The sequence below is a fragment of the Ochotona princeps genome, chromosome 5, assembly GCF_030435755.1.
Source record: "Ochotona princeps isolate mOchPri1 chromosome 5, mOchPri1.hap1, whole genome shotgun sequence".
Classification (NCBI taxonomy): domain Eukaryota; kingdom Metazoa; phylum Chordata; class Mammalia; order Lagomorpha; family Ochotonidae; genus Ochotona; species Ochotona princeps.
The window spans coordinates 22379934-22404984 of record NC_080836.1 but is presented as its reverse complement, the minus strand read 5'-3'; the positions used below and the strand labels follow the sequence as shown (position 1 = coordinate 22404984).

Below are 25051 nucleotides of genomic sequence, written 5' to 3'. Positions count from 1 at the left end.
TGGAACTGTATCAGAAAATAATAATGATAATAATAAATTAAAAAAATAAATATAAAAAAGAAAAAAGAAAGTATACAGAATAATGAAGTAAGCTGTGTTAATTTAGTTTCATAAGAGGATCTCTACAATTGGATTGACAGTACTTTGCTTCCGCTCATACTTTTTTTATCTAGAGAACGCTCTGTGTCAGCTAGCAATGAGAAAAAAACTTCAAAGGGAAATGTGAAGATGATAGGAACTGAGTTTTCAAAGATGAGCATAACACCATAAAATGGATGTTCACATAAACCTTATAAAACAGTTAAATAAGTCACTGACATAAAATATCATTTGAATTAAAGGGTGGTTAACTTAATACCCAGGTATTCTAGTGTACACACATTCATAGTTAGATATGCCATACTGTGTTATAAGGAAACATCAATCCACCACAGACTTATGTCAGACAATCTACTCTGCTATTAATATTAAAATAAATGCATTCATCTTACGTACATAATAGTAGTCTTCACATTTACACAGATCATCAGTGGCTGGAAAACACTTTTGCAAATGCGAAGCTAGTAGGTTTCTATCACTTAAAATTTACCTTCTCATGGAATCCGTTAATATTCTTGGAATCCGGGCCAACATAACAGGGGCTCTTGAACTAGATATTATCAGCATATTTCCTAGTTGAAGAAACTACTGCTTAAAGGGACTCAAATGATGTCACAGTGAAGTAATAGAGACAGGAGTCTAATTCATGTTTTGGATTTCCAAACTCAAACCTTTCCTACTTCCTTTGGGCAACTTCTCCTGCATTAATGCATCAGTGATAATTCAAAGTAACCAATACAATGAAAATTAAAGTCAATAAAAATTTTCCCTTTTGATGAGAGATGCTCCAAAAATTAACAGTAAATGAAAAATAAGAGCACCATGAAAGGTGCTTCTAATTATTTGAACTGCATACCTGGACAAGGCACAGAACAGAGCTGCTTCAGGATGCTGGTTTGAATGGGCATTTCTCCACACAGCGCGTCTTCTACCCGTGCAGCTGTGTGAGCAACTGAACCATTGTGGACCACACAGGAATAGCTGCGCACCTGAACTCCTTCCCCACAGTCTCCACCCTGTATGAGCAAAGGACAGCTGCAGAATTATCCACAGAATTAACAACTGGAAGTTTTGGCTCTAACCACCATTGGCTGCAGAAAACCCTAGCTGCATATTGTTCAGTTTTCTTTTTCTGGGAGTTATCTTTCCATGGTTAACAATAATGCATCACAGAGCAACACATTAGAGCTTTCAGATCAGCTGAAATAGGAATGCAAACATGAGCCACCAAATTTATGGAGTCAGAATATGAGAATTCATTCTGGAATTCAGCCAACATTGATGAAAGAAAAACAATACTTCATTTGTCTATGTGTATGTGATTTTAAAAAAGGCCTAATCCATGACCATATCCCAAGAGAGCATGTACAACCACAGGGTAGATAGTTCTCTTTTATTTTTCCGATTTTTCCTTTGTACAGAATTTAGCGCTTTCTCAGAATGATGATGTTGGGGTTTCCGGTAAAAACAGTGTTTTTCTCTGTTACTATGAAAAGTAGTTATCCCAGCATGCATTCTGTGTTAAATAATGTTCTTTGAAGATATTTCATATCAATATTGCTCAGACAGTTTAAGCAATTAGCAAAATTTCAAACAATATCTCATGAAACTGAAGCTTAGCGTTGGAATTGGTTGACCTAACGTCTTAATGATGAAAGGTGTTACACCATACAATTTCTAGCAGAGACTCAAAAGATGAGCATTCTCTTCTCAGCTTCAGTCAGGTACTCATACTTTTAAAAATGCCTATTAAACATGTGGGTAGCTTCCACTGGAAGGTCTGTTATTATGGAAATCATCCAGAGATCAAACACAGGGGAAAATTTCCTCCTTAAGGAAGCACAATCCGAGGATGGCAAAAGTGAGTCCAATAGTACTGAATCAGTAAAGAAAAGAACGGAAGCAAACAAAAGGTAGCGTGTTCCCACGCTGGCACCCACTGCAGAAACTACCACACACATGTTTTGGTGACCCACATCTTCCCAAGAGGTTGCGTGATGCCATCATTCTTCAGCACCTGCTACGAGATGTGAGGAAGCGAAGGACCAGAGGAAAGATTTAATTGGAAGTATCTCCTTGGATTCGATTATCATTGATAAAATACCAATTCTAGAAAAGAGAGATTCCTATGAATTTTTAAGTTGTGCTACTCAGCTTCCACTAAGTCCAGAGGTTGGTGGAAGATTTAGTTTTCTAGATACTGCTGCAGATGCAGAGTTAGAAGTGCAGGGGAGAGGAAGCCCAAGAAAGGGAGGGGACAAGAAGGGGGCAGGGAATCTCATTAGAGGGCTAGGCTTGCAAGCTTCCCAATCTTTAAATTTCTATTTTACAGTTTTGCTACAAGCCACCAGTAGGTATTCAACTCTTTAATCAGAAATGAATTTCACTTGCTTATCTCATCAGCTATGCTGCCCTGACTATGAAGCTTCTGTGGGTCTTGCAGATGCAGGAGTGAAGAGTATGGGAGTCCCAATTACAATCTAGGGCAAGGATTAGGTGATCCACAAAGAAATAGGCCAGTCTGACCTCAGTAAACCCAAGGCTCAGAACTCAGGGCTAGACTGTTGGGGGGTAATGATGCATTGGAGTGGCTGCTAAGATGATTCACAAAGGAAGTTGTGACTCAAAGGTACTCCGTAATTCCCTGCTCCTCTTTGTCCTTGATTTTGTCCTTGAAAATAAGTAAAACATTCCATGAGGGCCTGTACTGTAGTAAACCAGGTTAAGCCACCACCTATGGTGCCCACATTCCATATGGGCACCGTTCAAATCCTAACTGATCCACTTCCAATGTAGCTCCCTGCTAATATATCTGGGAAGGCAGCGGAGAATACTACAAACATTCAGCCCTCTCAACCCAAGTGGAAGACCCAGAAGAAGCCACTGGCTCTTGCTTTAGCCTGACTGAGCACGGGACATCATGGCCAGTAGGGGATTAAACCAGCATCTGGAATATCTCTCTGTGTGCCTCTCCTCTCTGTAACTCTACCTTTCACAGAAAATAAAGAAAAATCATTTTTAAGTGAAAATTCCAAATTCATGTTTTAAACTTAGCACTGTTCCAGCTCCCATACTGTCCTGCTCAAGGTCATCCAGGATGTGAATACTGCTTTTGTCCAGTCTCAGTGCTGTTCACATTACTCGGCCGTTAGTCACTGTCCGGCTGCCTTGAGCACCACACCAACTGCCAAGGCATTATAGAGCTTGTGCTATTTCATTTTCTAGTGCCCCCCAAAACAAGACTAACAGTGGTAGCAATTATGCTCTGACATATTATTATAATGTTTCTGCTTTATTATTAGTTATCATGAATTATTTACCTAATTTATAAATTAAACTGCATTATAGCTTGGTCTGTATAGGAAAAAAAAGTATACATACAGTTCAGTATGATCTGTGGTTTTGGCATCTGTTAGGGATCTCAGAACGTAGAGCCTTCAGACAAAGGAGGCCTACCACACTAGCAAAACAGGAAAGGTACAGCTTGCACTCCTCCAAATTGCATCAAATTAAAGTGTAAAGAATATGAGAAGGCAGCTGAAGTTGGAACATCATATCCTGTTTTAGGGATATTTTGACAAAAATATGAGTTGTTTATCTAAAATGATTTCTCAGTCTGCTATAACAAAATGCCTTAGACTGCATAATCTATAGACAAAGAAACCTACTGCTTCTGGTGAGTTAGGAAATCTGGGCTCAAAGGTGCAGCAGATTTGGTATCTGATAAAGGCTTGTTGCTCAGAGCTGATGACATCTAGACATTTCTATATTGTCAAGGGGGAGAATAAGCTCTGCTTTTAACAGTGGCTTCCGTTCCCTTTATGAGGGCAGAGTTCTCATGACCTGATCCTTACCCTGGCTACACGTCAGACTTCTAAAACACCGCAACGTGTGTTTCACCATGGGAAGTTAGAAAGGACTCAGACACTGAGATCACAACAAATGAAAGTTTCTACACTCCCCCTTATAGTTGTTCTAACCATTTTTATTGCTGTTCAAAATGCTCGTCAAAAACACCCTAAGTTAAAGTGAAATCAAAATTTTTAAATAAATGGAAGTTCAAAATCAACTCAAAGTGTATTCATTCAAAATAAACACTTTACAAAAACATTTCAGTAAAGGTTTCTTCCCTAAAAAGTGGAAACTCAGGTATAAAATTGATTTACTTATTGGGAAGGGGGTTCTCTCACAGAGGACTATTCCAGATCCTGAGCCACTGCAGATACATCCAAGGGCTTCTCTCTAGGAAATCAGACTTTGACTGCTAGGAAAGAAGACTCTGAAATCTGAAAATACAGATTTGCTGTGGTTCAACAGGCTAATCCTCTGTGTGCAGGTATCAGCATTCCTTATGGGCGCCAGTTCTAGTCCTGATTGTTCCACTTCCCATCCTTATGGATTGGGAAAGGATTGGAGGATGGCTCAAATCCTTGTAACCCTGCATCCATATGGGAGACCCTGAAGAATTTCCTGGTTCCTAGCTTCACACTGGCTCGGCTCCAGCGATTTGGGGAGTGAACCAGTACCTGGAAGCTCTCTCTCTCTCTCTCTCTGACTCACTTTAACTCTGTCTTTCAAATACAAATAATTAAAAAAATAAATTTGAAAACACTGATACCTGGAAATACTGGCAACACAAGATACAACTGAAATATAGAGTTCTGTTTGGTACCTCATGAAACAAAGTATGAAAAAGAGTATAAAAAAGACAAAGTGAAATTACACCTAGAATTACTTTGAAAATCAAAATATACAAGATGCTCATAGTATGAACTTTGGGAATCAGTCCATAGCCAACCTAAATTCCTTGTGTCTTTGACAATAACAGCAACAACTGGAAGAAAAATGAGCCTCAGAATGACAACTTCATTCAAAAAGCAGGCACTCACGTACACTTACAGACTTCATATACTAGAGCACAAAATAGACTTGGGCTTCTTAGAGCAATACTGTACACAGCCAAGGATTCTCTCACCAACTCTCCGGTGTCCAGATCAAAATGTAGGTCTTGAACACACTGAATTGGCAAGTATTTCAGATGTAGATCGGTGGGTGGTAATAATAATTATCATCCCAGTTTTCATCAGCATTAGAACAGCAGGCATCACTTACAGGACTCTAATGCTGGGCACTATGTTAAATATTTTATGTAGTTTATTCCCTATGAAAACATCTAGCAAAATAGATCCAGTCAGTTTTCTGTACTCAGGGGTTCCTAACCTTTGAGTTCAAACCAAATACAAACCATAATATTTGAAGAAAAATGGATCTGTGCTTATTATGGACAATTTCTGCTTATTATTACTTCCTAAAAAGTTACAACTATTTATATAGCAATTCCATTGAATTGGGTATCGCTAGTAATCTAGGGATGATTTAAGTATATCAGAGGATACAGAACATTGTACACAGATATGAGGATACTACAATATGCTAATGGACAATGGAATTAAAAAGTAAACTTATTCAGTTGTGAAACTGTTGGAAGCATGCATAGATTTTTCATTATATGCATTGTCATTAACATTTTGAAGATCCCACACACTTTACCATAAGATATTCAAGCATCTGTGCTTTTTGCTATCTGAAGTGATGAGGCTAAGGTGTCATTCTGAAAGCCAGAGATTGCTACTCCCAGATGTAGATTTTAAAACACTTGGAGACTGTGTCGTTTTAGTGACTTAGTCAAAAATGGAGATCTAGTGAGGGCATATACACTAGCAGATGATTAAAGTGTGAAGCATTGCTTAGGAAACATTTAAAAAGTAATTATATGAAGACAAATAATCTGTTACTAATCTCTTTCCACCAAAGGTAGTGGCAGAATTTGCACAATCACTGTGCCCTAGACAAGCATTTGCCATGACAGTTCGGTATGTCATGATGGCAGGGCCCACCCAAGCATCATGCCCACTCTCAGTGTAATAGAGTCAACTTGATAGATCATATCAGGATAAAGAGAGGCACAAATAGAGTTGAAAGGAGTTCTTCTTCCCTCATGGGAAAAGACCCACATGAAATTCCAAATACCCAGCTTCCACAAAACTGTTGAAGACAGTAGAAAAGATACAGGATTGTCTATCTCACAAAGAATTACCATTCAAGCTGCAGGAAAACTAGTACTGTACCTGGAACTCAGGAAGCAGAGTGATCAGCTGTCATCACGTGAGTCCCTTTCTCTATTGCTTTTCTTAATGTAGCATTTCTGTTTGTAACAATTCTATTCAATGCAATCACTAGTATCTAACCCAGCATTTCCAGATTTAGTGTTGTCTTTTTTGAGCTTTCTTGTTTCTAATGATGGATTCTATTTTATCTTATTTTTAAAAATTATCTCTTAACCTGAAAGGCAGATCCATATATAGAGACCGATGCAGAAGTGAGAGAGTGAGAGCAGAAGAGATGCCTCTGTTGGCTCACTCCCCAAACGGCTGCAATGGACAGACCTGAGCCCATTAGGAGTCAGGAACTAGAATTTCCATCATGTTCTGCCATATGGGTGGTATGATCCCTAACACCTGGGACATTTCCATTGCCTTCCCTGACGCATTAACAAATAAGGCCTCAGAAGCAAAACAGCTATGACTTGAACCAGCATTCAGAAATGGCATGTTGGCATCAGAAGTGCTGGCTCATCCTGCTGAGCCCCCGAATGACAAAACATAAAATGGAAAAGCATAGTAACTGACAGTTCCTGATTACATCATCTTTGCAAAAAAACAAAAAAGGTTAATTCACATGAAGGACAGCAGGAGAGAGATAGCACACATTCCCATTCATTGGCTCAATTCTGAAAAGCTTGTAATGGCTGGGGCTGGGTCATGATGAAGCTGGGAGCCAGGAACTGAATCCACATCTCCCATTTGAGTGTCAGGAATACAATAAGTAGACCCATCAGGGATGCTTCCTAGGACCTACACTTTCAGAGAGCTAGAATCAAGAGTGAAGCTGCCTGCTGAATTCACGCATACTGGTATGGGATGAGGGTATTTTACCTGGCATCTCTACTGCTGTGCCAAAGGCCCATCCCTAATAAAATGGTTTCAATTTTACTTCAAACATTGGGAAATCTACTGGCATCCAACGTAGAATAATTACAGATTTGCCTTTCAGATGACTGTCTGGATTAGATCTAAGTGCAGGGGCCCTTCCTGATCAGAAGTCCTTCCTAACCTGATCTCAAATTCTAGGCAGCTCTAAAATCTCTTGAGGCAAAAGCTAATCACCTTCTCCTGAGGTTTCTGGGGAGTCTAAAATTGGATAACTCCAACAGATGCGACAACCCACGCCTATCCTTTAGCTACTCTACACAGAATGGTCACAAACATAACTCCTGGACCTACGGTCCTGGCAGGAAAATGTTATATTTGACATTTTCATCATATTCGTATGAGACATGTAGGCAGTTTTATTTGCTAACAAAGGGCCCTGATACCTGGGAATATAGCAAAGGAAATGTGAAAAAATATATAAGGCTCTGTAGTCCTTCTCTGTGAGTTGCAACTTGGAATATGGATGTTCTCAGGCCTCTGACCTACCCATCTCTCCTTCCATTCTCACCTCATTCTTGCCAACTCACTCCCCTCCACCCTTTGCCTTTGCTGGGGGGAGCTTTCTGAAATCTTAGAGCTAATTGCTCCCTCTCTGTCAAAGGTATCACAATCACATTCTTTCTACTATCTTACTGTTGACTTCAAATACCTTTGAAAAACTGCTAAAGACTTAAGAAATAAAATCTAAGGCAAACAGACAAAACTATTACTAGTTGAAGCTATTTGTCTGCTGTTGAATGAGTCAATTAGCATGATTATCTTATTTTCTGCAAAGGACAATGAATAAATGTAGCAAAAATTTTAGTTCCTCTGGGTGCTATTAAAATATATGGGCATTTAGCTTCTGCAGGATAATAATGCTGTGTGACAATGTCATACTGACAGGAACACTAAACATTTCTAGGAGAATATTCTGCAGATTTCTTAACACATAATCAAAATTGTTGCAACCAAAGTAAATTATGTTATGGAAAATGCAGTGAAGGATAAGTTAATAAAAGAAGAAAATAGAAAAAAATCAATGTGTTTTTTTCTTGAACATGAAACCAGAAAATGCAGTAAAGGATCTTTGCTGATGAAGCAAAAACTTGAGGTATGTGATATACTGTGATGTTTCGAGGCATTTATATTTCAGGCCAATAAAAAGTAATCATTGAGGAAAATGTAGTAACCTTGGTTCATGTAATAATGTTAAAAGATGACTTTCATTCATTTTTTGTCTAAGCCTTAAAGTGCATTTCTAAGAAAGATGACCTAAAGCAAGCTAGGTATTTGCATAGCATTGGGATTTTGACTAATTAAATAATACTTGATATTCTCAACAAGCCAAGAAAATAACAGTGAACTCCTGAGGATGCCAAAGAGACTGGAAGTCCCATGAACTGGTCTATTATAATTTAGTGCTTAATGAATGCTATTTATTTTCCCAGCAAATGTCACTCTGCATGAAGTTGAGTCCCTTAATTATGTTTTTGCAGGTACTCCATTGCATTAAAAGTACATTGTGCCAGAATCCTGGTGAAATTTATTCCATCAGCACATAGGTTTGACCAGATGTGTGCTTTGGACACAAGAAGCATCTCTCTAATTGTCATTGCATGACCTACCTCCAATTTACATGCAGACCAGTTACCAAGGACCCAGCTATAGCAGGGGGTCACAGGGCAGGCTTTCTGCTGGGTAAGCTCTGTGGGGCATGGCCGTCCTTCTCCTTGGGTTGGCATAATGATAAATCGAGTCCGGCTCATTCGACCTAAAATGATAAGGGAGGTGTCAGCTTTTGGGTTAGCATTTGCCTTAGAAAGGGAATTGAAGAACATAATATTGCCTCGTACATGCTACATCTTAATTATAACACATGGAATCTGTCCTATCCCCACATTCAGCCTTTGCCTGATATTTTATTTTAGATGTCTGTAGAGACACAGGTTATCTAGAACTGTATAATGCTGAAAGTCTAAGTTATTTTGCCTGTTTTTTGTTTTCCAAGTCCAATTTGTAAGTCTAAATTCTTTTTTTTCAAGGATTATACTTTTTTCTGAGGCCCCAAAGTGCCTAGGTCTAACTTCTGTGTTGTTGCCAAGTGGACTGATGCAGTGAACTTTGGAAGAATACTAACATATTGGAAAAAAATCGATTACTATGCTGTAGTATGAGTAAGACATCTTGCCTTGTGGTTAGGGATAGGGATAGAATTGTCAGAGGTCTATTTTGGTTTCCTAGAATTTACATTTTAATCCAGGAGTATAATAGTTAACAAATGTAGTTTCATCTCTTTTGTCTGTTGAACTCCGAAGTAGTAAGGGTAACATTGTACCTAGTCTAAATGACCCTAAAAGAACTCCCTTAGAAAGTGGCACCCCAAGGTTCCAATAGTGTTTCTCAATTTATTCAAAATGGCCAATCCCCCAAAATATTTCTTCAGTGAACACAGCTAAAGTTGTTGTCTTGTATGAAGGAACCGTGATGTATAAAAACCTAATTCAAATACTAGTATTTCATTCCACAATGGATCTATTATGTCCTGTGAAACAGTGTGGATCCCTAGTACCTTGCTGCCATTCCTGGGCATTAGGACATAAATTCATTAAGAGGATGGTGTACCTTTCTCTCTCTTTCTCTGCTCCCTGTATTCTTTCCTCCCACTTGCTCCTTACCTTTTTTTAACTAATGAGATATACAGTACATTTCATTATTGTTAGTAATGTGATGGGATATCCTGTTGCTGCCGACACCCAGCTAACTGTAGAGCTGGGTATGTGATCCATGTTAAGGGGAAAACTGAAGGTATTAGGGGAATGGATAATAGAGCAGCATTCTGAGAAAGACTTGAGATCTTTTCTCTGAAAGCCTGAATATAAAGCACACACGTGAAGGGGGTAGTTCATACATGATGTGTAGCGACAGAATGGCAAGCAAAGGAGTGAGAAGACCACAAGACTAAAGGGAGTAACACATCCGAAACTCTGACAGAAGGCCAGGGTGGCTGGAGAGAGAGTGAGGAAGAGAGAAGCCTGAGGTAGTACTGTGAGGCATATAGCTGAGAGCAAAGATTTTATTTCGCTGATGGTGCTTCAAAAAGTTCATGGGAAAATGCATTTAAAAGATACGAGTATTGTGGCACATAATATGAGGGAGGGAGGCATATTGTGAAAAATCATACATGAATTTCAAACTTTCTTTGCAACTAAATAAACACGTTTCAATTGTTTGTTCGTGAATTTTTTGGAATCTTTTGATGTCCTAAGAGAAGCAGAAAGCTAATGATCACTCTACAGCATTCACTGGAAGTCTTTCAGGAGAGTAAGTATCAGATTCCCTCAGAGGGAAGTGAGCAGGGCTGTTAGGACCAGACCTCCTACTGCCTGTCAGAATACCATCTCAGATGGGCGATTAATTCCTGAGCTCACCTAAGGGAGGAAAACTGGGGAGTTCTTGAGGTTTAAATTTCTGTCCCTGGTACACAGGATTTTATGTACATTTAGATTGGATATTTGTTCGTTTTATATTTTCCTAAATTACCCATATGGTTTCTATTATCTGGAAATACGGTGCTGTAATAGTAAAAGCATCTATTGAGATAATATTGAATGTTATCCAGAGGCTAGAAACATGTGCTCCTTGGGATGCCCTGACTCTTTCAATAGGTATAATAACTCAAGAGGAAAATTTTACTGTTCTTCCCTATTATAGTTCCAGAAACTGTGGCATAGAGAGTTTAAAGGTAGTTGAAATTTAGAAAAAAAAATGTGAATTGCAAAACAAAACACGAATCTAGACTGTGTTTCTATAGAAGCTTAGGCCTTAACCGAAATGAAAGGTAAACAGAAGCAAGAGGACAACCCGGAAACTCGAGATTCTAAGACATCAAGACATGTTCATGGTGGTAGCAGCTGTGTCAGTGATAATATTGGTTTGGTGAAGGGCAGAATCTACCCATCCTGTATCCTAGGACACTGGGCTCCTCTGTGTGGGGAGATGCAATGGAACAGATGTTTGTTTCAGCATCACTCAAATCAAATCATTTCAGATGAGTCTTCCTTGTAACAAATGGTGTAATTGCCTGGCAAACACATTTGGTTCAGGATTTTGTATTAATTTGCGCTTAAACATTGTCTAGTTTCATAATTATTTCTTAGATTTATTCTCTTGACCTATATATCTCTTATCCTAATATCATCAAAACTGCATTCTGTTCTATCTGTAACAATAGTGACAATGTGGTGTGGCCTTTCTCACAAAGAGGCTCTTCTGGGCTATAATCAAATGACTTCTAGTTTACTCTAAAATTGATGGCATGCTCATGGCTAGCACTTTAGAATTGTTTTATTTACTTCCATTAATGTGACAGAAGGTTTCTGCTGGACAGAGAGGTGGAGGAAATCTAATTAATTAAACAGGGAAAAATGATGCTATTACTTTTGGGAATAATGATGTCTTAAATCCATTCATGGGAAGCTCAGCCATGTGATTGCTATGTTTTGCCATCCAAATACAAAGACAGTATCTTCAGGCAAATCCTATTCCTATCAAAAATATTTCTAAAACCCACCAATTATAGTAAGTATGCATTTTGAATATCATTGCTTTTAGTTGGTTCATAGTTATGATCAACCAATATATCATTACAAAACACAAGAAAGTGTCTAAAAATTAGTGGACCTTCTAGTGAGTTCCTTTTGTTTTATGTCTAGGAAATTTTCATCATATAAAATAAGCTGATGACACATCCTTCAAATTAGATATTCTTACAAAGTTTGAAATCATGAATAAAAATTTAAAAAACATGGAATGCAGACGCTATCAACAAGAGACACACTATTTTCCACAATAGTTTTTTATGTGAGAGTCTAAAACTCAGAGGAGAGGAAATATTCAATCAAGCAAATGCTTTTCTGCAATGATTACTCTGAGTCAGATCCCAAACAGTAGGATCCTTAATAAACTGTTTCATGAGAGTACATTTTATAAAGAGAAAGAAAGCAGTGAAGGAAAAAGCCAAATGAAAGACATTTTACATTATGAGGTATGGGATGGGTATTTAGAGTGACAGCTAAGATGCTGCTTGCAATTTTATGTCCTAGACCAGATCTCCCAGTTTCAAATTCTGGCTTCTGGTCTAGTTTCCTGCTAGTTTCCTACCCCGAGAGGCATCAAGTGACAACTAAAGCATTTGGGTTTCTATCGTCCATGCAGGAGACCCAGATGAAATCCCAGGCTGCTGGTTTGGCCTGCCCAAGCCCTACCTATTGCCACATATGGAGAGTTAACCAATGGATGAAAGATTTCTCTGTCTCTTCTTTTTCAAGTCAATAAAATTTTAATAAGCATATCTGTATCAGCATGATTTACTAGAGTTTCTAAGAATAGGATTACATTGTGATGTAAATGGGACATACAAGGGATAGAATTTAGAAACAGCTGATGCATGGTGAAAAGAATCCAAGACTTGGCACCAAAAGTTTCTAGTAGGAAACAGTCCTCTCAACTTTGCAGCTACAAAAAGATGTGAGCTCTTTAGAGTAATTTAACTGCTCTGAGAATGAATTCAAGATATTGTATACCAAGAAAAATAAGCTCCATCTTCTTATTTATGTTTTTCAAGAAAAGCATAAGTTAGTTACTGGCCCAGATAATAGGTGCCAAATATGCTATTGCAATGGGGTAAGCACAGTTGAACAATTTCATAGGGGTGCCTTTGAATCTTGGCTGCTCCCCTTCTCACCCAGCTCCCTGCTACTGTTTCTGGAAAAGCAGTGAAAGATGGCTCAGTGTTGGGCCCCTGAGCCCACATGGGAGATGTGGACGAAACTCTGGGCTCCTGGCTTTGGCCTGACACAAGCCTGGCTCTTATGGGTACTTTGAGAATGAACACATGCATGGAAGATCTCTCTTTCTGCCTCCCCTTATCTCTCTACGTGACAAGGCCTTTCAAATGCATCTTTAAAAGACCTTCACCTGGTGGTGAGGCTAAGTTATCTTGCACAGGATACTTATTTGTCACCTTACCTGTAAAATGAGGCCTGCATTCATAGTGCTATTGTGAGAGTTACATCAATAATTGTACCCTTGACCAACAGGCACTGAAAAGGAATCACTCTGCTATTTCATCATGTTATGGATGAAAAATACTACAAGGGAGCTCAGTCAAGGATATATGGGCAGTTCAAAGTCCTGCAACCATTACTGTAAAAGCTAACCTTCAAATTCAGAGCCCCTGGACTAGATTCTAGTCTAGTCAAGGGCTTTATCCGTTCCATGCCCTTGCTTCTTCTCTTGGTATAGGAATGAACTATTTGATAACAGATAGGTTTAAACTGTTATAATCACCAGACAGTGCTAAACAAGGTTGCTAAGTTGATCAAATTTTTAAGTAGATACCAAAGGTAAGAGTCACTGACTTTCTCTTGAAATGTGAAGAAAAAAGATGCAAATCACAAAGTTGTTGTGCTTCCAAGTTAATACAAAACTAATTCTTCATTATAGCCTACCACTGACAGAAAAAATGTCATCTTGGAAAATAAGAGATAAGTTGAAGTCTATCACATAGAAAATATTACAAATTGACATATGTTCTGTAAAATTGGAATAGTATATGAAATAGTATAATTTGTATATGCTTATTAAAATATTTAAAACTGAAACTCATGGCCTACAAGTAATATAACTATTAGAGTGGTATCAGTTATATAATAGTTATGAATAATTCATGATGTATTAGATACAGGGAGTTTTACCTTCCACAAAAGTGATGAAAATTCAGTAGACAAACAACATGCCTAATCCAAATATGAGGCACTAATAATACAATCTTTGATCTTTGAAATCTATTCTCAAAGTTCCCTTAGTGGAAGCTTAGAATCATTCTAACTTGAAACAGATTGAATTCAAATTGTTCTGATCTTCAAATCTTTAATGCAATTAGAAAGTACATGCCAAGCTTCAGGTGTACGTTAAAGGGTCAATCCCACTTAGCGGGTAAAAGAGTAGATGGAAACCTTCTCTCTGTATCTCCTCTCCAAAAATCTGATCTGCCTTTTTAATAAAAATGAACAAATCTTTACAAAATAAAAAAGAGAGCATTCTACCTGTGCATCCCATATCTGTTTTTTTATTATTCGTGGTCATGTATTATTTTCAAGTTGTGCCATGGGAGGATGAAAACATAGAAGTTCTGTACTTGGTAAGCATGGCCATCTACCTTCAAGGGAATAGTCCTTGCAAGGTAGTGCTGCAGATTAGAGTAAGAATACTGCACAACAGGAGGAGTCTGAAGATAGCCAGGTACAATATGATAGGACCACAAAAGCTTAAGGGACAAGCTTCAGATCCAAAGGTCATGAGGGGTCAGAACTGTGGCAAAATGGGTTAGGCTACCACTGCAATTCCGTACTGAGGGCCAGGCTGAGTCCCAACTAATGCAACCCCCCTGCTAATGTTCCTGGGAAAGCAGACATTGATGGTCCAGGTGTTTGGGTTCTAGTCATCCGCCTGAGAGAACTGGATAAAGTTTCTGGTTCCAGGCTTTAACCTGGCAAAGCCTTGGCAATTGTCGGTATTTGGAGGAATGAATAAGTGGATGGAAGATTTAGTGGTCATCTCCCTTTAACCCTCATTCTTCTGCTCTCACTCTATCATTTTACCTTTAGAATAAATTAATCACCTTAAAACAATCCAGTGGAAACCTCATTGTAACTTCTCAACTTGCTTTACTTTCTTTTTCAAGACAGAGTTTGGGTAGAAACAAAGATAATTTAAAAATCATTCAGTTTTGACTACACATCCTAACATAGGATCTTGAACACAATAAACAGACAAAAACATTCTAGAAGTTGAACATGGAACAGAAAACACTTGTTGCAAGAGTGTTGGCACCACCTTGTCGTTCAGTTTTGACATAAATTCCACCCTTCAGTGACCTTTGCAGGCCCCCATTCTCTTGCAAGATACATGTAATTCACACATCCAGTTCTATGTTTATCCTAGAACTTTGTATTTGTTATTTTGTGTTAATATGCATGTTTATTTGCTTGATTTCAGCCTTGTCCCCACCAGTGAGCCTTTACAAACTAGGTTTTGGGGAAGCTGTGGGGCTAGATTTGCTGATAATTTATCTGGTACATGCACAACACCAGTCCCAGCTTCTGTTAGAGCTCCTGATACTCAGTACATAACTAACAAATACTTGTGAAATACATGAACATGTTTATCCTATATGCTTTCCTAAAAGAATGGAACCCAAAATAGTAGGGTCACCATATAGTTTGTTTTCCACACTGCCACTTCCGACAATGAAAGAGGATACCATTATGTGCTAGGCTAATATGCATACATTCTACAAATCTTCACTGAATGAAAAAACAACTGAATTCACACTTTCAGATTTTGCATCGAAAGGATCATACAGTTTTTTTTAAACGATATGACTGTATCTCATAAATCACAAGATCAAAATAGCTACGGGCAAAGAAAAGATTTCCAGTCACGCTGACAGATCTTCAACATCTAGCTAGAGTTAGTTTGCAATAGGTGCTATAATACAGATGTGTGAAGGAAGATGTTCCATGTGGGAAAAATTGAAAGCCAGAATGAGACACGATATAATTAAAGGTGTGACTAAACCGGGAATAGGAGGGCCACCAGGAATATGGAGGACAATGGATATATAAGGGTAGGAAAGATGTGAATCCATAGATTTCTGAACTAAAAATAAAGGAATTCATCTTCTCTTTACTCTCCCACAACACAGTTTACTTTCAGAAGATTCATGCATACCTTGAAGACAAATCTGAAGGAGTACAGCTATGAGACAGCCAAGTGGAGCACCTCTGGGCAAAGGAACTACCAATTGCTCTGATGGATGATAGGCATTCCTACCATGAATGACAACTAATTTTGTGACATGTATTATATATTTCTTTGTTTATCATCTGTGAATTTGTGAATTCCAGAGATTAGGGAAATTATCCCCTACCCCACCTTCCCTTTCTCAATCTCTCACACATGGAACCCTAACTAGCACATACGCATCTGTTGAACAGAAAACTGAGTAGATGAATGCCTCACATCTTAACTGAAAAACACTTGCTAGGACTTTCATTTGTAAAATATCTCCCTAGATGTGAGTATGGTGTATGGACTTTAGGGTAAAAGGATAAGGTGTTAGCTCGAATATAAGTGCATAGAAGGATTTTTAAAAGGTCCTAGGAAGTCCAACAAGGGTACTATTGCTCTCCATTAGACACAAGTCTTGGTCCTACCTGTTTAGCTTCTGAGAATCCACTGATTGTAATTTTATACTCACTGAAATGCTGACATTGTGGAGGTGAGTGCTGTCAGTACACCAAATCCCACACTCCCTCTCCCCCATCCTGTAATACTTTGCAAGAAAGTGGCCACCCAGAAACCAGAATTCCTTTCCTGTCACACTGTAATGAGTCACACACAGGGCTAGATTTTGCATAACAGCATGCGTTTGGAAGAGCAGCCCCCATTTCCCACCCTGCCTGTTCAAATGTCTACAGAGACAGCTTGTTTCATCATCCAGAGAAACTTGGTTATATTAAAATGCCACAACTTGTTCAGCCTCTGTCCTCAAATGATTTTTTGAAACACAAACTACTCCTACCTTTACTTGAATGAAAAGCAAGTCTCTAATTTATTATATTAAGCCACTGTGCTTTGGGATTTTAGCTGGAACAGTAAGCAGCTATGTTTTGAGTATCAAAATCACTGGCATGTTTTAAAACCTATTGGTTAAAATTTGTTTTTAGTTTATGGCTTTCTGAATAAACATTTCCATAGGCTCAGTAGCTCCTTCAAGTCCAGAACTGCTTTCAGGTCAGTTCTGGTCCAGCAGTCCCCACTTAACTCAGCCAGACTATACCCTATCTCTTCTCCTCAAGGAAAACTTCCCATTGCGTTCAGTTGGCTATAATAATTTATGTCCTTCATGCATCAACCTAAGGCCTATTTAAAATCAACCTGCTTGTATATAAAAATGTTAAGAAGCCCAAATACCTTCTTGGCCACAGGTCTGTGAACACTCAGTCCAAGCCGTCCACCCCGTAAGCTGGCAGTTGACCACACATTCCACCAAACAAGGGATGCTCATTCTTTGGGGTTTTTCCAAATTACGCTGTGAATGGAAATGTAATCATATCACTACCAAACTGAATCCTCCTCCTTTGATGGGAACAGCTGCCTTTTATTCTGCAATAATAACATCACTACACCTTGGAAAGGAATATTTATTCTTTCTTATATAAATTAATGGCAAATAATCACTTTCCTTATTCCACACGCAAACATTTGTCAGTTCAAATTTCTTTTTATAAATCTCTAATCTTTAGAGTAGCCATGCCATTAAGGTGTTGGGCAAACAAGTCACATGACTGAACCCTGTCCTGTTGTTTAGGAACCAAAGAACCAGTAAGCCATCTCATCCCTAAGTAACGGTACTGTGGAGTCCTAAATGTGCCAAACACACAGAAGGAGCTCAAAGCTATTCTTGGCTGAGCTTGAAAGAATAAGAAAATACAAATGAAAACAAAATCAATATTGTATCTAAAGTCTATAAACCAGCAATAATGGGAATAAAAACACACTGGTTTTCATTTTGGGAAAAGTGGGTAATGTATCATATTTTCCTCTTGAAATTAGCATGCAGGCAAAGCACACCCATTTCCTAATGTCTCAGCGAGAGATGCTAGTGAATGAGTAACAGCTAAGAATCTTAAAGTCATGAAGCAAGATGTTATAGGAGTTACACTCTTTGTATACTTAAAACAAGGGGAACTTTGACATTCAATCCATGTTAAATAGTAACAGGGTATCTGCAACAAGCAAAAAATAAATGATTATGGTGTAATGACTTACCAGGTGGGTAAAACAAAAATGACTACCATGGGATTTATGATCCACTTATGATATATGGACACTTCAGTTAGATTAATACTTTCATCATTTTTTCTACATATCAGAAGAATGTCCTTGGTTTTACTTTGAGACTTTTAAAAAATTACTATTCTTGAAGTGTGTGCTCAGCATATGCTGCTTGGAAGTCAAGAAACTGATTTCCATCAATGAATACTTTGTATCTTTCTTCATATGAAAGTAGATAACATTGTACATACTAAATATTGCTTAGAATTGTCCCATTTTATTTTTAAAGTTTCTACATTAATTTAAAAGGAATTTGGTATTATATTACATTCTCAGAATCTCAGCTAATTCATGGTAATTTCAACAATATCATTCTCATTAAGTCTCATGTGAACATAATAACACTGAGAGAACAGATTGCATGTAGTGCATAGAATTCTGAGAATACAGTGATTGTTTCTTCACCACCTCTTTTTTCTTCTTTCTTACTTTCTAAATTAAAAAAAATGATAGAGATAAGCAGAGAGAGATGCAGTTGTTCTTGATTGGTAATTTTTTTTGGAAACAACTTCCAAATGATTTCAGCATATGAAGGAATTATCTCAACCCTCACCAATGTTTAAGCAGCTAAACTCATAATGGGTAAGATATGGAAGCAACACAGACGGCCATTAATTGACAACTGGATAAAGAAATGCTATTATTCAGTTGTAAATGAAAGAAGGGAGCCTAGCATGATGGCTCAAATGGCTAATCCTCTACCTCCACACTGCAGAATCCCATATGAGTGCCTCTTTGTGTCTTGGCTGTTCCTCTTCCCATCTGGCTCCTTGTTTATGGCCTGGGAAAGGCAGCAGAGGATGAGCCAAAGCCTTGGGAACCTACATTTATGTTGGAGACCCAGAAGCAGCTCCTGACTTCAGATCAGCTCAGCTTTTGCCAATGCAGCCATTGGGGAGTGAACCAGTGAGTGGAAGATCTTTTTTTCTGTCTCTCCTACTTCTCTCTGGAAATCTGCCTTTCCAATAAAAATAAATACATTTTAATAAAGAAAAAAAAAGAAAGAAAGAAATTCTGTCTCAGGGAATAAAAAGGATGAACTAGAGGCAATTTTGTTTAGTGAAATAACCAAGTTCTACAATGACAAATGTAAGTTTTTTTTTTTTTTTTTTGATTTGTGGTAACTAACAAGTACAGAAAGTAAGGTATATGAATGAAACTGACATTTTGAGATTTGCTTATAATTTATACCTTTTGTTTACACTCCTGTGAAACAGTGGTTTTTCTACTATGTTTTGATTTTTTTTCATTTAGTGGTAAGTTAAATTTGTCATTATGATATATATTGCAAGTAGGTAATTTTAAAAATTTAAGAAAACCTAAAAGAAGAAGGAAGAAGCAGTGTGCAAGCAAGAGAGAAAGTAAGGTGAGAAGTACCATTTTCCTCTTAAAAATTATATAGCAACACATGAAATTTGTCCCCTTCATATATATCTGAAACAATTAAAATAAAAACTAAAGAAAATATAATGGGAAAATGCTAAGCCATTTAGTCGACAGGACTCTGCTCTCTATTAAGCAGTTCAAAAATTTCACCAAATGGAACATTCAGTTTCATATGATTTGGTGCAGCCTGAGTGTCCTACTGGGCTACTCAACTGTCAGTTTAGAAAGCATGTTGAGATAATAATTAGAGTGAACACAAAATAGGTAAGAAAGGTTTTGCTTTGATTTCAACTGATGTATCTCACCTATGTTTGGATAAATGGTACCAGAATTCACTCTATCATATGATTAAAGAAGTTTCCGTGGAAACCTGAGTTAACTTGCCCTATATTTTGACTCAGTTCTAAAAATAGTTTCAGTGTTTTTTTTTTCACTGCCCCATTTTATTTTTAATTTACACCTTTGGAAGCAAATGCCAACTTCTTTGCAGCAGATCTACTCCAGCTTTTATTCAAATTCCATATAATTTTTTATAAGAGAAAAGGAGGGCAGTAAGATCACACAGAAATACATAATTCACTAATTTGAAACTTGGTAGGGAGTCATTTTAACACACCTTGGGCAGAAAAGTACATCCATATTATTTACTACATGATTATTAGCTTATCAAGTTAGCAGCATGTCAATATCTATTGTTATCTTTTAAAAGACAGTATATAACACATATGCAGATAAATTACAAATCCAAACCAAGAGTCACACTATGATCAAAATGGCCAAGTCACCAAATGCAGCAGTCAGTTGGCAAGCAAGTGCATTTTAAAAAGTTGCTGGAAGCAACAAAAAGATGCTGTTTTAACGAGCTCCTATCCCCGGTCAAAAATGACCTTTCCCAGTCATCCTGATCTAATTCCAGTAAGATACAATACAAATACATTTTACCCTTTTTGAACATAGGCTAAGATGAGGAGGAATCAGAGTCTGTTATGAAACTTCTTGGAGGCCACAGATGCACACTAAGATCACAGCATGTAATGTGCACACTACCTGCTCGCACTGCTCCATGTCCACTGGCTTGCCATCACTGCGCACGCAGCTAATCAGGCGGGTCCTGACGCCCTGGCCGCAGGTAGCATTCTCACTCAGCTGGCATGTGCTCCACTCTGCAGGCACAGAATCATCCACAGAGTTTCAAAAATTATGGCCACACAAGCAAATGACAGCCCACGTGTTGCTATCTGCATCGGCAGAGAAGGAGAGACCACACATATCCCTAACAGCTCCTGGAACTGGTTCTGGAAAGTACTGGGCTGTGCTTCCATTGCAAACCAGCAAACAAAGAAAACAGAAACTAAGCAACCAAAGGAGTCTGCATTACCTTCCCACGGTTGCTTTCTCGAAGTAAAGAGACAAATCTGGCTGGGGTAGGAGAGAAAAGATTCTAATTAGGCTGGAAAACAAAAAGGAGGTTTGGATTAAACTCGTTGGGAATTATCAAGAGAGAATAAACCTTTAAGAAAAAAAGTAGTTGAGAAATTATTTCAAAAATGTTGTCAGTCACTATGGTCTGAATGTGTTCCACAAGACTCATTTTAAAATTCTAATGCTATTAGGAGTTGGGGACTTGAGGGAGGGAACAATTGGGTATAGAGGTGGTGTTGTCCTGAAGGTGGCTTACATGTTTATAAACTGGGCGCGGAGGCGCTTGCTTACTGCTTCCATTCCGTGAGGAAGCAGGAATAAGGCACCTTCCCTAAGGACCACGTCCCCATCAAAGCTGCTAGTGCCTTCCTTTTGGCCTTTGAAGCCCCCAGAACTGTGAGCAGTAAATTTTAATTGGTTAAAAACTATCCTTTCTTGGGTCATCTGTTATAAATGCTGACATGGACTTGGGCAATAGCTGAGTACCTGATACAAAATCCAAGGTTTCCAAGCAATAAATCCAGTATTATAAAGCACTCGGTTCATGTGACAGACAAAACAAATGGTCAGAAAAGGAGGAGGAAAAGACCTGTAAGAATTGTTAGAGGACTCGGCAGCATGGCCTAGCAGCTAAAGTCCTCGCCTTGAAAGCCCCGGTATCCCATATGGCCACCGGTTCTAATCCCGGCAGGCAGCTCCACTTCCCATCCAGCTCCCTGCTTGTGGCCTGGGAAACCAGTCGAGGACAGCCCAAAGCTTTGGGACACTGCACCCGCGTGGGAAACACGGAAGAGGTTCCAGGTTCCTGGCTTCGGATCGGCGCACACCGGCCCGTTGCGGCTCACTTGGGGAGTGAATCATCGGACAGAAGATCTTCCTCTCTGTCTCTCCCCTCTGTATATCTGACTTTGTAATAAAATGAATAAATCTTAAAAAAACAAAAAGAATTGTTAGAAAAAAATTCAGATTTCTTCATATTATCCTATCATAAGACAATATACATGTTTAGCTATTCAAAGTGGACCACAGAGCCTTTCAGAGACCAACGGTGGCTCAAGCCTATCATTCTTGCCTTGCAAAGAAAGTGCACTAGTGGCTCAAATTTCTGAAGTAATAAAAGCCATGGAAGAGCCAAACTCTGACAGTCTAATCACATCTTCCTCTTGGCGTTAAATGATCATCCTTTGCCACTTACTTTCGTTGCTTCAATTTCTCATGGCTAAATTCCACATTATTCTGAAACACAGCCAAATTGTTGAAAGCATCTTTGCCTACAGAGATTGCAGGTGGCTTTGCTGGATCTGCATGCAAGGCTGCGCATTTCTTTTTGTAACAGACACTGGAAACCTCAAGTCTTCAGTCTTTCTGCAACTCACTCACATATCCTGCCTCTCTCCACCCTTAATTCCAAGAGCAAAACACACAGAGTCTCACATTCATCAATGTTGAGAGCAAAGAGTATGGTCATGGATTTCTACGATACCTGTTAGGTTGTACTGGAACTGGAAGCAGTTTTCATTCAGGAGGCAGGGCTGCACCTGTGAGTCTTCGGCACAAGTCCTCGAGTTTGCCGAGGGTCTCAGCAGATGGCGAGTTCTTCTCTGCATTGTGTGGGGGTCACATGACTAAGAAAACCAAAAAGTCAGCAATTAGCACCAAAGCTACTTACTAAACTATACACAATTATATGTGGAAAAGTAGGCAGATATGTGTGTGTGTGTGTATAGATACAAAACAACCATAGACTGTTAAACCTGATTTAGAAAAGTGCCCTGTAATATACTGTGCTTCCCTCCCTCACCCCGAAAACTCTGCTTCATTGCATTAATTTAATACACTGCTTTTGTATTCCCTTGCATAAGTAGACTCCTGGAGATTATTTTGATCAATTAAACTCACTTGCTACTCTTAAATAGGCAGCTACAGGGTAGGAGATCAATAGATTCTAAATGTTTAAACAAATGAGAAAAGCATTGATATGAATTATACATTGCCGTTTTTCGACAGATACCATTAAGTATGTGGACAGTACACAGTTCGTAATGTCAACATGTAAAAATGCCTCTGAATTCCTAAAGCACAGGAGAAATAAATGTCTCGGAATGAAGATTACCAATTGCTATTTGTATATTTGAGATGTATCATTGGCACACATTTTCTTCTGATTTCAAAAGTTTCAGGTGATGAAATACATTTACTTCCATGTCATTTCATACATGTAAATTTTATATTCAATTATATCAAACCGTCTCTAGTGGATTCAAATGGGCCACCAAAACCAAGCTATTATTCTTAACTATCTGCTCACCAACTCCATGCTACATGCTTACCGATAATTTATTACCATATTAACCAGTTAATTTGAATGCTTATGCTAATTAGTAGGAATAACAATTCAAGGGGCTCATGAATAAAAGAAAATGATGCAATTTTGGTGGGTACTCAGTCATGGTCTATTGATTTTTACCTTATAAACTAAGTAATTAATGTCTGACACAAATGAATACGTATGGGACTTTTATGTACCTGCTTAATCTAAATCGTCAAACAAAAGAGAAAATAAACTGCAGAAAGTCAAATTACTGTGTAACTTTGAATAATCCATTTTCATATTCGATCCCTTATTTATACTAATCTGAGTAAGAAGAGAAATGAAGGTGCAACTGGTTGATATTTAATAAATTCCTCCCTTATATTTTATGTTCTCTTGGCTGGACATCCTTTCTAAGCATCCTCCCCAGCCTAACTCACCATTATTTACAGTAGATTTCAGTAAGTTTTAGGCAGTAACTTATTGAAAACCAGCACTAAAGCACTGGCATGTTGGCATAGCAGCCTAAACCTCTACCTATGGCACCAGTGTTCCCATAAAGTTGCCAGTTTGTGTCCTGGTTACTCCACTTCTGATCCAACTGCCTGAGAAAAGCCTGGAAAAGCCATGGAAGATGGCTCAAGTCCTTGGCATCATGAACCCAGGTGGGAGACCCTGAAGAAGCTCCTAGCTCTGAGCTTCAGACTGACCCATCTCTGGTTGTAGAAGCCATTTGGGGAGTGAATCAGGAGATGGAAGATCCTCTTTCTCTCTCTTCTCTCTTTATATATAATTCTGACTTTCAAGTGAAAATAAGTAAATCTTAAAATAAGGAAATAGCACCAAGACTCTCTTTCTACTAACTCCTTATCTATAGAAGCTGATGAAGAGGGTAGCATAGCTAATTAAAATCCTCAAACACAATCCAGCCTAACTTACATCATGGTTTCACTGTGTGCCTTATAAAAATTAATCTACTATTAATAAGTGATAGATGGGTATTTCCTCCTAATTTTGCATATTAGCTATTATCAAAAGTTCAGCCTTAGTTTTTCTTCTTCTTTCTTTCTTTAGCTATTTATTGGAACATCATAAAACAATAAATCATCCATAAGGAAGATGGGGGTTACTGAGAAGCAAGCAGGCATTTGAGTAATTTTCTCATTTGATCAAGAATCAAAAACAACTCTTTTTCTCTAGCGTATTTATATAAATATACTATCCATTTCCTAATTTAAAAAATAAAAAGATGATGTGTGGATAATGAAACCAGTCAATTCTGGACCACTTTTCCGTAAAGATCAAAGTCATGAGGCTAATGGTTATGTGTTAGGGAAAGTGATGACCAATAAGAACTGGTTATTCTCTTATACATTTTTAAAAATGAGATTAGACTTTTTAATTGAGGATTTTGGTTGTTCTGCGTTCCTGTTAAAGATCCATCCTTCCTTATAGCAATCATGACTGAACAACGTTTGTTCTCCCGAAAAGCAAGGCCTCTTGCCTGACCTGAATATTTGGGTTCAGTCCTCAAAATGAGATCATATTTCCCCTCTGTCATCCTCCATTATTTCAGATCCAAGGTAATGTGGAATCACTGGTAGTGAACATTTCCATTGCAATTGTACAAGTATCAACATATCTAGGGTATTTGAAAGACCCTGTCTTAATTTTCATGAACCTTGCACTCATGTCAAAGATGATACAAATAATAAATGTTGTGCAGAAGAGTAGTTTGGTTTTTCCTGAGTAGGAAGACTAGATATATGTAAGCTTCTGTGAGTGGACAAATAGTCAACCCTAGATTATGTTTAAGTTGTCTGAATATGAGGGTCTA

General features: G+C 38.2%; 1 protein-coding gene across 3 annotated transcripts in view; it reads right to left on the bottom strand.

Moving 5' to 3' along the window:
* The window catches only part of THSD7B (thrombospondin type 1 domain containing 7B), a 777161-nt gene that overhangs the window by 32995 nt on the left and 719115 nt on the right, over window positions 1-25051 (bottom strand). For all 3 annotated transcript variants that reach the window (XM_058664450.1, XM_058664449.1, XM_058664451.1), the window contains exons 17-21: window positions 22387-22528; window positions 20529-20644; window positions 17172-17289; window positions 8759-8904; window positions 956-1115 (exon numbers count right to left, since the gene is read on the bottom strand). In XM_058664450.1, the coding sequence (XP_058520433.1) occupies window positions 956-1115; window positions 8759-8904; window positions 17172-17289; window positions 20529-20644; window positions 22387-22528 (682 nt within the window). The remainder of the gene's footprint in view (window positions 1-955; window positions 1116-8758; window positions 8905-17171; window positions 17290-20528; window positions 20645-22386; window positions 22529-25051) is intronic.